The sequence below is a fragment of the Eptatretus burgeri genome, chromosome 7, assembly GCF_056783735.1.
Source record: "Eptatretus burgeri isolate ZD-2024b chromosome 7, Ebu_testis_v1, whole genome shotgun sequence".
Taxonomy (NCBI): Eukaryota; Metazoa; Chordata; class Myxini; order Myxiniformes; family Myxinidae; genus Eptatretus; species Eptatretus burgeri.
In genome coordinates this window covers 104,682,482-104,698,484 of record NC_140967.1, presented here as the reverse complement: position 1 = coordinate 104,698,484, position 16,003 = coordinate 104,682,482, and the positions used below count along the sequence as shown (strand labels likewise).

The 16,003-nt window shown below is 45.8% G+C and overlaps 1 protein-coding gene across 1 annotated transcript; it reads right to left on the bottom strand.

Annotated features, from left to right (window-relative positions):
• Positions 1 to 69: 69 nt before the first annotated feature.
• Positions 70 to 9,631, bottom strand: LOC147023995 (uncharacterized). The gene is made up of 4 exons (XM_085890115.1): positions 9,474 to 9,631; positions 9,133 to 9,270; positions 3,608 to 3,745; positions 70 to 450 (listed from the first exon to the last, which is right to left on the bottom strand). Exons 1-4 carry the CDS (start codon positions 9,556 to 9,558, stop codon positions 314 to 316), a joined length of 498 nt encoding a protein of 165 aa, XP_085746241.1. The 5' UTR covers positions 9,559 to 9,631; the 3' UTR covers positions 70 to 313.
• Between the last annotated feature and the right edge of the window lie 6,372 nt (positions 9,632 to 16,003).

Below are 16,003 nucleotides of genomic sequence, written 5' to 3'. Positions count from 1 at the left end.
TGAGCTTGTTTTAACACAGTAGGTGGATTGACAGCCCTTCAGAAAGGTGGAGAACATGCTGCATGCGAGTTGAAGCAAATAAACCTTTCTCATTTATTGAGCCTCTGAAAGGACTTTGTTGGGAACCAGATTCCTTATAATCATGCACATGTCACGGATGCTGGTCCGGCGCAAAGCCGACATCTGATTTCTCTCGTTTCCATGGCAAACGATTGATAATAGCTTAGTGAGTGTTTGTTCGGGTGAGTCATTGTGTAATATCAATGGTGTAAGTGCACACGACTGTCTTCCTGTTCCTCGAGAACACCGACCCTCAATTGCAAGGATCCGTACACAGGTGGCCGCATGTGCTGGGACAGCACTTAAGGTGATCCGAGCAATCCCCGTCGTGGTGACAGAACTCTGCACATAGGCCGGTCGGCTTGGGATCGGGACATCGGCCTCGTTTCACTGGAGCACATCAAAGGGAGGGAAGTGTACATGGATGGGACAGTGGGAGGTGTGCATGGATGGGACAGTGGGAGGTGTACATGGATGGGACAGTGGGAGGTGTGCATGGATGGGACAGTGGGAGGTGTACATGGATGGGACAGTGGGAGGTGTGCATGGATGGGACAGTGGGAGGTGTACATGGATGGGACAGTGGGAAGTGTGCATGGATGGGACAGTGGGAAGTGTGCATGGATGGGACAGTGGGAGGTGTACATGGATGGGACAGTGGGAAGTGTTCATGGATGGGACAGTGGGAAGTGTGCATGGATGGGACAGTGGGAGGTGTGCATGGATGGGACAGTGGGAGGTGTACATGGATGGGACAGTGGGAGGTGTACATGGATGGGACAGTGGGAGGTGTACATGGATGGGACAGTGGGAGGTGTACATGGATGGGACAGTGGGAGGTGTACATGGATGGGACAGTGGGAAGTGTGCATGGATGGGACAGTGGGAGGTGTGCATGGATGGGACAGTGGGAGGTGTGAATGGATGGGACAGTAGGAGGTGTGCATGGATGGGACAGTGGGAGGTGTACATGGATGGGACAGTGGGAAGTGTGCATGGATGGGACAGTGGGAAGTGTGCATGGATGGGACAGTAGGAGGTGTACATGGATGGGACAGTAGGAGGTGTGCATGGATGGGACAGTGGGAAGTGTACATGGATGGGACAGTGGGAGGTGTGCATGGATGGGACAGTGGGAGGTGTACATGGATGGGACAGTGGGAGGTGTACATGGATGGGACAGTGGGAGGTGTACATGGATGGGACAGTGGGAGGTGTACATGGATGGGACAGTGGGAGGTGTACATGGATGGGACAGTGGGAGGTGTGAATGGATGGGACAGTAGGAGGTGTGCATGGATGGGACAGTGGGAAGTGTGCATGGATGGGACAGTGGGAGGTGTACATGGATGGGACAGTGGGAGGTGTGAATGGATGGGACAGTAGGAGGTGTGCATGGATGGGACAGTGGGAGGTGTACATGGATGGGACAGTGGGAGGTGTACATGGATGGGACAGTGGGAGGTGTGAATGGATGGGACAGTAGGAGGTGTGCATGGATGGGACAGTGGGAGGTGTACATGGATGGGACAGTGGGAGGTGTGCATGGATGGGACAGTGGGAGGTGTGCATGGATGGGACAGTGGGAGGTGTACATGGATGGGACAGTGGGAGGTGTACATGGATGGGACAGTGGGAAGTGTGCATGGATGGGACAGTGGGAAGTGTGCATGGATGGGACAGTGGGAGGTGTGCATGGATGGGACAGTGGGAGGTGTGCATGGATGGGACAGTGGGAGGTGTACATGGATGGGACAGTGGGAGGTGTACATGGATGGGACAGTGGGAAGTGTGCATAGATGGGACAGTGGGAGGTGTACATGGATGGGACAGTGGGAAGTGTGCATGGATGGGGCAGTGGGAGGTCTACATGGATGGGACAGTGGGAAGTGTGCATGGATGGGACAGTGGGAGGTGTGCATGGATGGGACAGTGGGAGGTGTGCATGGATGGGGCAGTGGGAGGTGTACATGGATGGGACAGTGGGAGGTGTGCATGGATGGGACAGTGGGAAGTGTGCATAGATGGGACAGTGGGAGGTGTACATGGATGGGACAGTGGGAGGTGTGCATGGATGGGACAGTGGGAGGTGTACATGGATGGGACAGTGGGAGGTGTACATGGATGGGACAGTGGGAAGTGTGCATGGATGGGACAGTGGGAGGTGTGCATGGATGGGACAGTGGGAGGTGTGCATGGATGGGACAGTGGGAGGTGTACATGGATGGGACAGTGGGAGGTGTACATGGATGGGACAGTGGGAAGTGTGCATAGATGGGACAGTGGGAGGTGTACATGGATGGGACAGTGGGAAGTGTGCATGGATGGGGCAGTGGGAGGTCTACATGGATGGGACAGTGGGAAGTGTGCATGGATGGGACAGTGGGAGGTGTGCATGGATGGGACAGTGGGAGGTGTGCATGGATGGGGCAGTGGGAGGTGTGCATGGATGGGACAGTGGCAGGTGTGCATGGATGGGGCAGTGGGAGGTGTGCATGGATGGGACAGTGGGAAGTGTGCATAGATGGGACAGTGGGAGGTGTACATGGATGGGACAGTGGGAAGTGTGCATGGATGGGGCAGTGGGAGGTCTACATGGATGGGACAGTGGGAAGTGTGCATGGATGGGACAGTGGGAGGTGTGCATGGATGGGACAGTGGGAGGTGTGCATGGATGGGGCAGTGGGAGGTGTGCATGGATGGGACAGTGGGAGGTGTGCATGGATGGGACAGTGGGAGGTGTACATGGATGGGACAGTGGGAAGTGTACATGGATGGGACAGTGGGAGGTGTGCATGGATGGGACAGTGGGAGGTGTGCATGGATGGGACAGTGGGAGGTGTGCATGGATGGGACAGTGGGAGGTGTACATGGATGGGACAGTGGGAAGTGTGCATGGATGGGACAGTGGGAGGTGTGCATGGATGGGACAGTAGGAGGTGTGCATGGATGGTGTGGTGTATGGGCGGACGCACCTCAGCCACGACACCACAGATGGGACAGTGGGAGGTGTACATGGATGGGACAGTGGGAGGTGTGCATGGATGGGACAGTGGGAGGTGTGCATGGATGGGACAGTGGGAGGTGTACATGGATGGGACAGTGGGAAGTGTGCATGGATGGGACAGTGGGAGGTGTGCATGGATGGGACAGTAGGAGGTGTGCATGGATGGTGTGGTGTATGGGCGGACGCACCTCAGCCACGACACCACAGATGGGACAGTGGAAGGTGTACATGGATGGGACAGTGGGAGGTGTGCATGGATGGGACAGTGGGAAGTGTGCATGGATGGAACAGTGGGAGGTGTGCATGGATGGGACAGTAGGAGGTGTGCATGGATGGTGTGGTGTATGGGCGGACGCACCTCAGCCACGACACCACAGATGGGACAGTGGAAGGTGTACATGGATGGGACAGTGGGAGGTGTACATGGATGGGACAGTGGAAGGTGTACATGGATGGGACAGTGGGAGGTGTGCAAATGTATTGAATATAAAACCATGTTCAGGACAAGTTGCGTTTAAAGGACTTTGATTTGAGGTTTACCAAGGTAGGGGTCAGTGCACTGATGTCCACAGGTCGTGGCACAGCACTTCTGCACTCCGGGACACTCGGAGTCGTTGGCACAGTATTCGGCACACACTCCTCCACTGGCCAGTGATGGAGGGCACACACCGTGTTTCACTGCACACAGGAACGAGTGGACGCAAACACATGCTTGTTAGCCTGAACCTGGTATGGTAGAGTGAATTGACTGAACGATACATTCACATTCTTTAACGGACTACTCGTTCACTCACTGATCTTTCATCGTCATTACTCTCCCCAGAGTGTATTGCATTTGGGTCTGTTTACTTGTTTACTTGTTTACTTGTTATCTTGCCAAAACGAAGTTTTTGCAAGATATGTTAGTCAGCTTGTTTGTTTGTTTGTTTGTTTGTTTGTCTGTAATCACGTATAAAAAATTCTGCAGAGCACAGTTATCATTGGAAATTTTTGTAACTTCGCATATCAGAGGCCTATAGAGGTCCCTTTCAGCGCATAAAATTTTGAAGGTCAAGGTCAAAGGTCAAGGTCACTTTGGCGCAAATCAGGGGAGTCGACGAAACCCTTATTTTTTGAGTAAATTTGATCGGATCATCTTCAAACTTCATGGGAATATAGTTCATGGTCTGGCGCTCAGCTGATTAGTTTGTGGTGGCGATTGGCCTTGACCTTCATGGTTAGCGCCTCAGGTCAAACATATTTGACCCCAAGGTCAAATTTTCAAGTTTTAGGAACCATATCGTGTAGTACCTCAAATTGAACAACTCGATGAGTGCTTTCTAGATATGTCAAGCTTGAGACATTATGACGTCATTTGGTGACGTAATGAGGCAAACATATTTTTCATGGTTCCTCTGTAGAACGATTCTCATCGGAATCTCTCGTAGGCAGATATTCCTCAAGGAGTCGCTCCTGGTGGATAGCAGCTCTGCTCACCTCAGTGTGACCTTGAAGAAGTCACATGTGGTCACCTTTTGGAAAGATACGGCTCACCCTGCGGGTGACATTGGTTTATTTATTTGTTGGTATGTCTGTCTGCTGTACATCATGTGCCAATGTTCGCTAGAAATGCCACCTGGTGGTGGACAGTATTACACGTTATCCTTTTCAACCGAGTCCCTACATAAAGTACGACGATTAGAAAGTGAGTGTGTCTATGTAGGATGTATGATTAGAATGTGAGTGTGTCTATGTAGGATGTATGATTAGAATGTGAGTGTGTCTATGTAGGATGTATGATCAGAATGTGAGTGTGTCTATGTAGGATGTATGATTAGAATGTGAGTGTCTATGTATGATGTATGATTAGAATGTGAGTGTGTCTATGTAGGATGTATGATCAGAATGTGAGTGTGTCTATGTAGGATGTATGATTAGAATGTGAGTGTGTCTATGTATGATGTATGATTAGAATGTGAGTGTCTATGTAGGATGTATGATCAGAATGTGAGTGTGTCTATGAAGGATGTACTATTAGAACGTGAGTGTGTCTATGTTGGATGTACTATTAGAATATGAGTGTGTCTATGTAGGATGTATGATTAGAATGTGAGTGTGTCTATGTAGGACGTACTATTAGAATGTGAGTGTGTCTATGTGGGGTGTACGAATAGAGTGTGAGTGTGTCTATGTGGGGTGTACGATTAGAGTGTGAGTGTGTCTATGCAGGATGTATGATCATTATGCAAGTGTGTCTATGTAGGATGTATGATTAGAATGTGAGTGTGTCTATGTAGGATGTATGATTAGAATGTAAGTGTGTCTATGTAGGATGTATGACTAGAATGTGAGTGTGTCTATGTAGGATGTATGATTAGAATGTAAGTGTGTCTATGTAGGATGTATGATTAGAATGTGAGTGTGTCTATGTAGGATGTATGATTAGAATGTGAGTGTGTCTATGTAGGATGTATGATCAGAATGTGAGTGTGTCTATGTAGGATGTATGATTAGAATGTGAGTGTCTATGTATGATGTATGATTAGAATGTGAGTGTCTATGTAGGATGTATGATCAGAATGTGAGTGTGTCTATGAAGGATGTACTATTAGAACGTGAGTGTGTCTATGTTGGATGTACTATTAGAATATGAGTGTGTCTATGTAGGATGTATGATTAGAATGTGAGTGTGTCTATGTAGGACGTACTATTAGAATGTGAGTGTGTCTATGTAGGGTGTACGATTAGAGTGTGAGTGTGTCTATGCAGGATGTATGATCATTATGCGAGTGTGTCTATGTAGGATGTATGATTAGAATGTGAGTGTGTCTATGTAGGATGTATGATTAGAATGTAAGTGTGTCTATGTAGGATGTATGACTAGAATGTGAGTGTGTCTATGTAGGATGTATGATTAGAATGTAAGTGTGTCTATGTAGGATGTATGATTAGAATGTGAGTGTGTCTATGTAGGACGTACTATTAGAATGTGAGTGTGTCTATGTAGGGTGTACGATTAGAGTGTGAGTGTGTCTATGCAGGATGTATGATCATTATGCGAGTGTGTCTATGTAGGATGTATGATTAGAATGTGAGTGTGTCTATGTAGGATGTATGATTAGAATGTAAGTGTGTCTATGTAGGATGTATGATTAGAATGTGAGTGTGTCGATGTAGGATGTACTATTAGAATGTGAGTTTGTCGATGAAGGATGTACGATTAGAGTGTGAGTGTGTCGATGTAGGATGTATGATTAGAATGTGAGTGTGTCTATGTCGGATGTATGATTAGAATGTGAGTGTGTCTATGTCGGATGTATGATCAAAATGTGAGTGTGTCTATGTATGATGTATGATCAGAATGTGAGTGTGTTTATGTAGGATGTATGATTAGAATGTGAGTGTGTCTATGTAGGACGTACTATTAGAATGTGAGTGTGTCTATGTAGGGTGTACGATTAGAGTGTGAGTGTGTCTATGCAGGATGTATGATCATTATGCGAGTGTGTCTATGTAGGATGTATGATTAGAATGTAAGTGTGTCTATGTAGGATGTATGATTAGAATGTGAGTGTGTCTATGTAGGACGTACTATTAGAATGTGAGTGTGTCTATGTAGGGTGTATGATTAGAATGTGAGTGTGTCTATGTAGGACGTACTATTAGAGTGTGAGTGTGTCTATGCAGGATGTATGATCATTATGCGAGTGTGTCTATGTAGGATGTATGATTAGAATGTAAGTGTGTCTATGTAGGATGTATGATTAGAATGTGAGTGTGTCTATGTAGGACGTACTATTAGAATGTGAGTGTGTCTATGTAGGGTGTACGATTAGAGTGTGAGTGTGTCTATGCAGGATGTATGATCATTATGCGAGTGTGTCTATGTAGGATGTATGATTAGAATGTGAGTGTGTCTATGTAGGATGTATGATTAGAATGTGAGTTTGTCGATGAAGGATGTACGATTAGAGTGTGAGTGTGTCGATGTAGGATGTATGATTAGAATGTGAGTGTGTCTATGTCGGATGTATGATTAGAATGTGAGTGTGTCTATGTCGGATGTATGATCAGAATGTGAGTGTGTCTATGTATGATGTATGATCAGAATGTGAGTGTGTCTATGTATGATGTATGATTAGAATGTGAGTGTGTCTATGTATGATGTATGATCAGAATGTGAGTGTGTCTATGTATGATGTATGATTAGAATGTGAGTGTGTCTATGTATGATGTATGATCAGAATGTGAGTGTGTCTATGTATGATGTATGATCAGAATGTGAGTGTGTCTATGTAGGATGTATGATTAGAATGTGAGTGTCTATGTAGGATGTATGATCAGAATGTGAGTGTGTCTATGTATGATGTATGATTAGAATGTGAGTGTCTATGTAGGATGTATGATCAGAATGTGAGTGTGTCTATGTAGGATGTATGATCAGAATGTGAGTGTGTCTATATAGGATGTACAATAAGAATGTGAGTGTGTCTATGTAGGATGTACTCTTAGAATGTGAGTGTGTCTATGTAGGATGTACTATTAGAATGTGAGTGTGTCTATGTAGGATGTACTCTTAGAATGTGAGTGTGTCTATGTAGGATGTACTCTTAGAATGTGAGTGTGTCTATGTAGGATGTATGATCAGAATGTGAGTTTGTCTATGTAGGATGTATGATCAGAATGTGATTGTGTCTATGTCGGATGTATGATCAGAATGTGAGTGTGTCTATGTAGGATGTATGATCAGAATGTACCATTGGCTCGGACAGGTGTTGTTGAAGACGTTTTATGACATTGTCCTGCATTCTTTGACTCCTCACGAGTTGGGAGTGGAAACGTCCAGCGAGTGTGAATGAACACGCCGAGACCACGACAGACAAACTTTCAACGTTCCCTCTCCGTCGGTTTTTCTTCCAAACCCGACTCCGTGTTTAAGATTCCGAATTGTGATGAAAATTGTGAAAACCTCAAATTTATGAGAGTCGGATCGGAGAGATCTGTTTTTGTCCTTTATTTTCCCAACAACTCGACACGGGAGGTGAATAGTGAGTGACGAGCTTCATTGAGGTCCCCGCACGTGATATTAACTTCTGTTTTATTTTATCCAAGATCGAGGCTCATGGAGGAGCTTGGGAGGGTCGTCGGGCAGAGGTGAGCAGGACTCGAGGAGAGGAGGCCAAGTTACCTCCAGTGCACTGGTCGTCATTTTGCCAACCTCAGAAGGATGATCGGTTGAGTCAACCCACCTGGTGTTATTTCAACGGTAACTCTAAGATCTTGAGATCTAAACCCTAAGATGCCACGTGTGGTGTACATTGTGGTCCACATGTCTCGTCAGTCCCGCAAGCAAACCTTTGTGTTCAAGTGTTATCTTTTGTCAGTTGCTGTAATTACAGGTAGCGGACAAATAAAAATGGAAACACCTGGGTAAATGAAGGGCACCAAGGAACACCTTCCACACAGGTGTGGTCCATGTGTTAATGAAGCAAATAACATCCCAGCATACTTAGGGTCACGTATAAAACTGCTGCACAGGCCTGGTTGCCTAGAATTATGACTAGCATGTCTGCAAGAGAAGACTCCCCTCATCCACAGAGCACGGTGTGGTCACCCAATGGCTTGAGGAGCATGACACTGATGGTGTCCAGATGTCATGACCTTCTCAGTCACCAGATCTGAACCCAATCGAGCATTTATGGGATATTATGGAACGACGCCTGAGACGGCGTCTTCCACCTCCATCAAACACGTGTGAGTTGATTGAGTTTCTCTTGGAAGAATGGTGCCGCATCCCTCTTGCAGAATTCCAGATGCTGGAGGACTCCGTGTGCCACGGCGCACACAGGCCGTAATGGCCGCACGTGGTGGCATAACGCCCTATTTGACTTTACATTGGTACTTGCACTTTTTTTGTCCACTACCTGTATGTTCACGAGGTTTGTTTGTGTTGTGAATAAAATGGGTAATCAATCTAATAATGGCCGTGCAACAACATTCAATATATACGGACAACTGCGAAATGATCCCACTCCGCATGGCCTTCCATTGCTCCCCCCATGTACATCAAAAAAAACTGTCCCTACCACAGTGTGTACGTGGCACACAGACTGGACCACAATCCAATGTACAGCAGTGCGTCTCCTCTGGGCAGTCCCCATCAGATGCACAGCCATGCTTGGCAGGCTTGCCACTCAGGTGATGAGAACATTGTCCACTCACACCTGCACCCCGAACAGTTGGTACACAATGGAGTTAATAGTTGAAAACAGTTCAATAATAAATCAATGGTTCCTGTAATCAAAACATCTAACTGATGAACTTGATCAAAAGCAACACCAGATTGGAGCGCACGCTCCATGTCAAAAATGGGACAACCATGGCGGACAACCACCACTTCGAAGCAAACACCAAAGGTCAGACTCACCAACAGGCAGGCCCATGGAACTGGTGGCCTTGCAATTTAATGCAAGTATTGTGAACACCAGGGAAACGGCGAGTAGGGTCTGCATGGCGACCCGCTGCTGTATGCTCTTTGAGCTGGTTATTTCCGTCCCTTTGCTGAGCAGAGAACCAGCAGCACGTTGATTGGCAGCAGCAGGTGGGACATGTATGTAAGGGGTCGTCGTCATGTGGTGCAGGGGGGTTTCCCTGGTTTGGAACCGGTGATATGCGATGACAGAGTTGAAAACAAAGGGAAAACGTGAACATGATGCAGGAAAAATAGGAATTCGGACCAATTATGCCCCACGGTCAAATGTCCTAAAATTTTCCCACGGTGGTGCTTTGGGTGGTGGCATCACACTCTTGAGGAGGGACTTCGCAATGCAAAAGGTTGCAGGGCAGGAAAGTTTGGAGAGTCAGTAAATGAGGGTAAAAGTGGTGAGCAAGAGAGAAGGAAGAGAGGATGGGGGGGATATTCGGGATGAGGCAGGTAAGGGAGTTAAAGCAGGTAGGAAAATCCGAGGCACTGTAGCTGGATTTTATTTTGGAGGACGGGGTAGTTGAGAGGATGAGAGAAGGAGGTGAGCAGTGTTTTCTAGGGTGGTGGAAGACCGAAAGATTCTGCTTACGTTGAGAGTGAACATTTACAAAATGGTGATAAGACCACTTATGTTTATGGAGTGCAGGCTTGTGCTTTGGGGAGGGAAGAGAGGATGGAGATTGGGATGTTCATAGGTCAGATGGGGATCTCTCTGAAGGAAAGGATCGAAGAGAACATCAGGAGGTGGGCAGGTGTAAGAGATGCACATCTGTGTTGGTATAGGCACTGTGGGTGGGGGGGGGGGGGTATGTGCTCAGGAGAGAGGAGGGGAAGTGGCCAGGCAGGTCTTTGCTATAGCAGGAGGAGGAGGAGGAGGAGAAAATAGAGGTGGAAGGAGGTGATGGAGAGGAACATGATAGAGGTAGAGGTGAAGGGATAGAGGGGTGTGGAAAGGGAAAAATTGTGGACCGGAACAAACAAGGTGGGATCAATTGGCACCATTGTCGTAGTCGTACGAATAGTAGTAGTAGTAGTAGTAGTAGTAGTAGTAGTAGTAGTAGTAGTGGTGTAGTAGTAGTAGTAGTCGTCTGGCAGGATGGCCTTGAGGTACATACACTCACCTCCAAGCTGTCCAGCTTGGGTTTCAAGGCCGACCTGACCCAGCTATAAACTGTCATACCTGTTGGATGTTAAGCTGGGTGTCTCGTCTGCTAGCATTCACTGACATGCACATACATATATCAATTCTTATACTGTGTGAAGCTTTCTTTGAGCGTTTATGAACATTGATACAAATGAGTGGACTGAGCAGCTGAGGATGACAGGCTGAGTCAACCCACCTGGTGTATTTCAACGGAAAGATGGGCTGGAACCCTAAGATCTTAAGCCAGCTACCTTAACAGTTAAGCCAACACCAGGCTTGATGACAAAGTAATAGGACCATTAACTCAGCCTCATCGCGAGAGATTTCAATGATCGTGAAGGCCTTGGTTGTCACGGCCTCAAGCTGAGCAAGATATCAGAGGGAAGAGCAGTCCTTCATCAAGCTGTGGATCAAGACCTTGCAGGTGGGTAGGAGTTCAGGTGTGCCAAGGAAGGACTTTGTGCGACGGAGGATGCCCAGTCGGCAGCTGGTTTTGGAGGCCAACTTTGAAATGTGGTTTGCCCAAGAAAGATCATGGCTGACAATAAGACCCAGGGGTTTGAATGATTGAACTTCCTCAAGAGGACTGTTAAGAAAGTAGATAGGAGGGTTTGTCAGACAGTCCTTCCAGAGAGAGACATGTCAGGATGGAGAGACATATTCCAAGTGTTTGACCAACTTGTGATTTTTTTTAAGTTCTGAAGAGAGGGAAGAGGCTGTAGCCAACCTATCTGAAGGATGACCAGGTTGAACTTCCACCAGGTTGAACTTCCACCAGGTTGAACAGTTTACGTTTTGTATCCCACTGATGGGCTGGATCTGAACAAAAATCGAATTGGCTTGTTCTTGTCACCAAACCAACTCATCCACCTCGTCTTGTCATAACTCGTCCACAGCTTTTTGAGATATCAAGATATCTGTCATTTTTTTGATCCCATCTCTCAATTTTAGAAATTAGGTCTATGCGAACTTGTTGACCTTAAAAATAATTGGTGGTTCAATTCAGTGACCTGACGTGCAAATTACGTTCAGATTTCAAGCCAATAAGATGAAAATTGAGGATTCTAGAGGAGACAATGACCGGGGGAGAGACACTCAGGAGTCAGGGATGTCCTGTGGGAGGAAGGACTCTGTTAAACAGATGACGTCCGGTTTATCGGGAGCGGCCCTGGATTGAGAGGTATGTCAGGTTGGAGATCTTCGCGCATCGGTTTCCGATTTCGTTCTTTGGGTCTTCAATATTACAGGGTCTCGTTGTATAAACCACTGATTTCAGGTGTCAAAAAACAAAGAAGTCAAGTGAAAATAAATCTGCACCACGTCGGGTCATTCTATCAGTCCATGAGGTCCTATTCACCTCAAAGACATCGTCTCAAAAAAAAAAAACACAGAAAAATTGAAGAATGATCCTGGAATTTTGAAACACCCTGTCCGTTGACGACTGATTCTTTGAAGATTCTTGAGACCAGTGACCTTCATTATTTTTAGATCCTCGTGGAGGATCTCTAAGTCTAACTCACGTTGTTGTTCTTGTGGACTTTTTTTGTTTCACAGCCTACAGTTTTCATCGAAACTTCCTGAAACTTGGCGTATATATGTAAAAATACCCCGCGCAGACAGTAACCATCTCCAATTTTGGAAATTCCTCCTAGAAAAAAAAAAGTTATGACGTCAAAATATCTCTGCTAGTGAGAATCGCCTAAAAATTATCTCCGAAACTAGGCATGCTTTTTGAATTTTGTTTACGGGAAATCAAGCCGGGCATTAGCACAAATAATTTATCGCAAACCTGATACATCACAACGACGTCATATTCGTTTTTATGACGTCATCATTAAGAGGACGAAGATCTTAGCTCATTCGAGCTTGTTAAGACATTGATGTTTTAGCCGCCGCCCTACGTGCAAGACAAAATAATGCAATCCTTAATGCAGTTATGTTACATAACAGCTATGTTTACTAAATAGAAGTTTGTATGCGCAACAAAACATCATAGGCTTAATTATTAGAAACCAAAAATGTAATACGAAACCACCGACTTCAGGTATGTGTTTAGAGCAAAATAAAACAAATATTACAATAATAACTGCAAGGGCACTCGGTGGAGCGCATACCTCGTCCACGTAATGCCTGATCCACGAGAACATTACATTTTTGAGATGTTGTGCTACACAGTACTGTATCGTTTTTGGCCCACTATCTCTCAATGGTGAAGAATCACTTTAAAAATTTAATAATTCTCATATCCAGGTCCGGATTCAGATCTTCGCCAAAATCGAACCAGTTTGTCCTTGTCACACACCCAACCTGTCCACCAAGTTTATTCCGGATCCGTCCACAACCTTTTGACATATCCTGCACACAGACAGACAGACAGACAGACAGACAGACAGAGAGGGGTGAAAACATCACCTCCTTCACCTTTGGTGGTGGAGGTAATGATGATACAATAAGTTGGATTTTAAGCCTGATGCTCCATGACCCTCTTCACACAGTATTTGTAATCCGTCACAGCAATCCTTGTGAGAACCTTTCACTGCCTTTTGGCACAATTAATTTTGTCCATCGTTTTACATTTGGGCGCCATTATTCAACCGTCGTGCGTCTACTAGATCTTGTAGATCTACTCTTACAGGATGTCCGTACGTCATTTCCTGTTGGATGACGATTCGTTGCAGCGTGCTGGTCCGATATATACACACGTGGTCGGAGGTGAGGAGGTAGGCGGAGCTACAAACGCCTCCGATCGGGATTCCACCCAGAAGGGTGGGAGTTGCCGTGCCTACCGTGGGCCTGTCCAATAGGAGATGGCCAGGGAATCGCGTGATGGGTCCGACCAATCAGGAGGCGAGTGGCCAGGAGAAGAAGCGGCTCCCTCCTAAAGAGGGGAGAGTGGTTGTCGGGACGAGGGTGGAGAGACGGAGATCGTGGCGATAGTGGTCTGCGGTCTTGGTGCTGGCAACGCCAAGGTCGTGGGTTTGAGACCCACCGTGGAGGTTCGGGTCGGTGTGACCGCACAAGGCGGGACAGGTACCTGGCCTGGCTCTACTGATTGAAGACCCACTGAGGTCCATTTTCTGGGTATTTGTGTGTGTGTGTGTATCTTTGTTCGTGGGCCCCGTCTGATAAGTAGAATTGTTAAGTGCTTTTTGTTGTACATTATTTGCCTTGCTTATTCGGTTAATTCTTCCCTTACGTGCTCCCCTCCCCCCGACTATTGTTAATAAATTCCCCTCTTGTTGAATGTACCAGCTCGTCCTTGTCCTTTCTACCATTGGTTTGCCACGGTGCGTGATGGAAAATGGCGAAGCAGCAAATTGTTCATTTGGTCCGGCGCGGCTCTGGTAACTCTGCTCGGTTACGCTGGATCCGAGCCGTTACCTGCGACTCAGATCGGACAGAGTCGGCCGAGGGTGTGGTTCCCCGGTAGTTAGACTGCGTGGGTACTTAGGTATATTGAAATTGGCAATTGACCCTATCCCACGTGGTCGACCTATTAGCGATCTTCAGTTAGATAAGGGACCCGTGACCTTTCAGATTTATCTGAAAGGTACGACCTAAATTCCGGGTGTTCGGTGGAGCCGACTCTAGTGCTCCCCCTAGCGGTCGTGCTCGCCACCGAGACCCGGCACCACAACAATTGCATTTATTGTGGCCGATTAGGATGGGGGCGTGTTCACATTTGTGTATTATCGGCTGCACATCAGGGGCCGCGCTTGAGGTCACCAGGGGCCAACCGCGGCCCGCGGGCCGTGCAATGAAGAACGTGGCTCGAGACAATCACAGCAGAGAAAACAGCCATGAGTGGGGAACCGCAAGCAGGGTCATTCCGTGCCAACTCACCTAAATTTCAAAACACCTCCCCAGGTCACCTCCTCAGATTTTACTGGAAAAAAATCTTAAATGTAGCTCTATATGGCTCTACCCACCATGCAAAAGATACGCTTTCAATTCCTCATAGTTTAAAAAATATCTATCTCTAGAGACCTTTGAAATTTTGCCCTAAAAATGCCAAATGTGAAAAACGCATTTTTTTTCAACTTCAGGGGCTTATAATTTTATAATGGACTCCTCTAGAAAGTTAATATTGCAAATATTTACTAATTGGCATCCAAAGTTTTTTAAAAATTAATTTTTATTTACATGCACGTTTTTTTTTTTAATAATTATTCACTTTTTTTCATATTCATGAGCTTATAAATCTGAAACTGAACAATCTTGCAAAGTGATACTGCAGATATTTATAAACTGGCATATGAAATTTAAGGATCTGTTATCAGAATGCCTGATAAATGCATATGGTTCTATCTGTAGGAAGTTGAAAATGCCACTTTGACCAAAAATGGTGAATATACAGGGGGCATTAACTGAGGTTATGTAACAACTTAGATTATTCTTCTCATAAATTAATAATTATAAGTACATTTTTTATTCAAAAATAAATTCTTGTAATGATAATCCAAACATATGCTTGGGTTTTAATTAAAAAAAAAACATGTCCTACAGTTCTCTATTTGAAGTCATTAGTTATGACACACACCACTAGATGGAGTAATGCGATGGGATTGGAGGAACTGTGAAGCGCCTTGTTGCAAGGGCGAGTTTGCAGGCCACTCTACAGAATCAGATTCTGACAGCTAAAAAGATGTTCCAGTGGTCAGAGAAGAATATAGGAGGGATCAAATTCTTCTTTGTGACATCACAAGAAATCCAACAAAATGCAATGGAGTATGACCTTGAGAAGCGCTTCAGAGCAGCAACAACCATTGCTGGTACACGGTCACACCATGGTTTCCTGCCAATCTCCTCAACACATCTGGAGATGAGAAGGGTTTCTTCTGATGCTGTATCATCAACAGTATGCACAGGACCGGAAACCACACAAGCTCATCTGTCCCAGTTATTAGTACCAACCCTAACTGAACCGGATGTATACCAGGCTGGGAAATATATTGCTTGTGTTTATGACAGAAAATGGTACATTGGGAACATTGTCACAAGAAATGATGATGAAAATGATGTGTTTGTGAACTTCATGAAGCAAGGAAGGGGTAACACATTCTCATGGCCTCCAGAAATAAAGAAAGATTATTGCTGGTTGCCATTACTCAACATTCTTTGTGTGGTTGAGGCCCCTGACATAAAATCTGGTGGACCAGTACCAACTGTCACAGCATGACTTTAAGCATGTTCAAGACCTGTTTTCTAAGATGTAAAATTCTGTGCCTCTGAGTGCGAGATAGTCATGATAATGAATGTCATAAAAGATGAAAGGTCATTAAAGAGTTTTCTAAGGTATAAAAATTACTAATATTCATTGTCTCTGTAT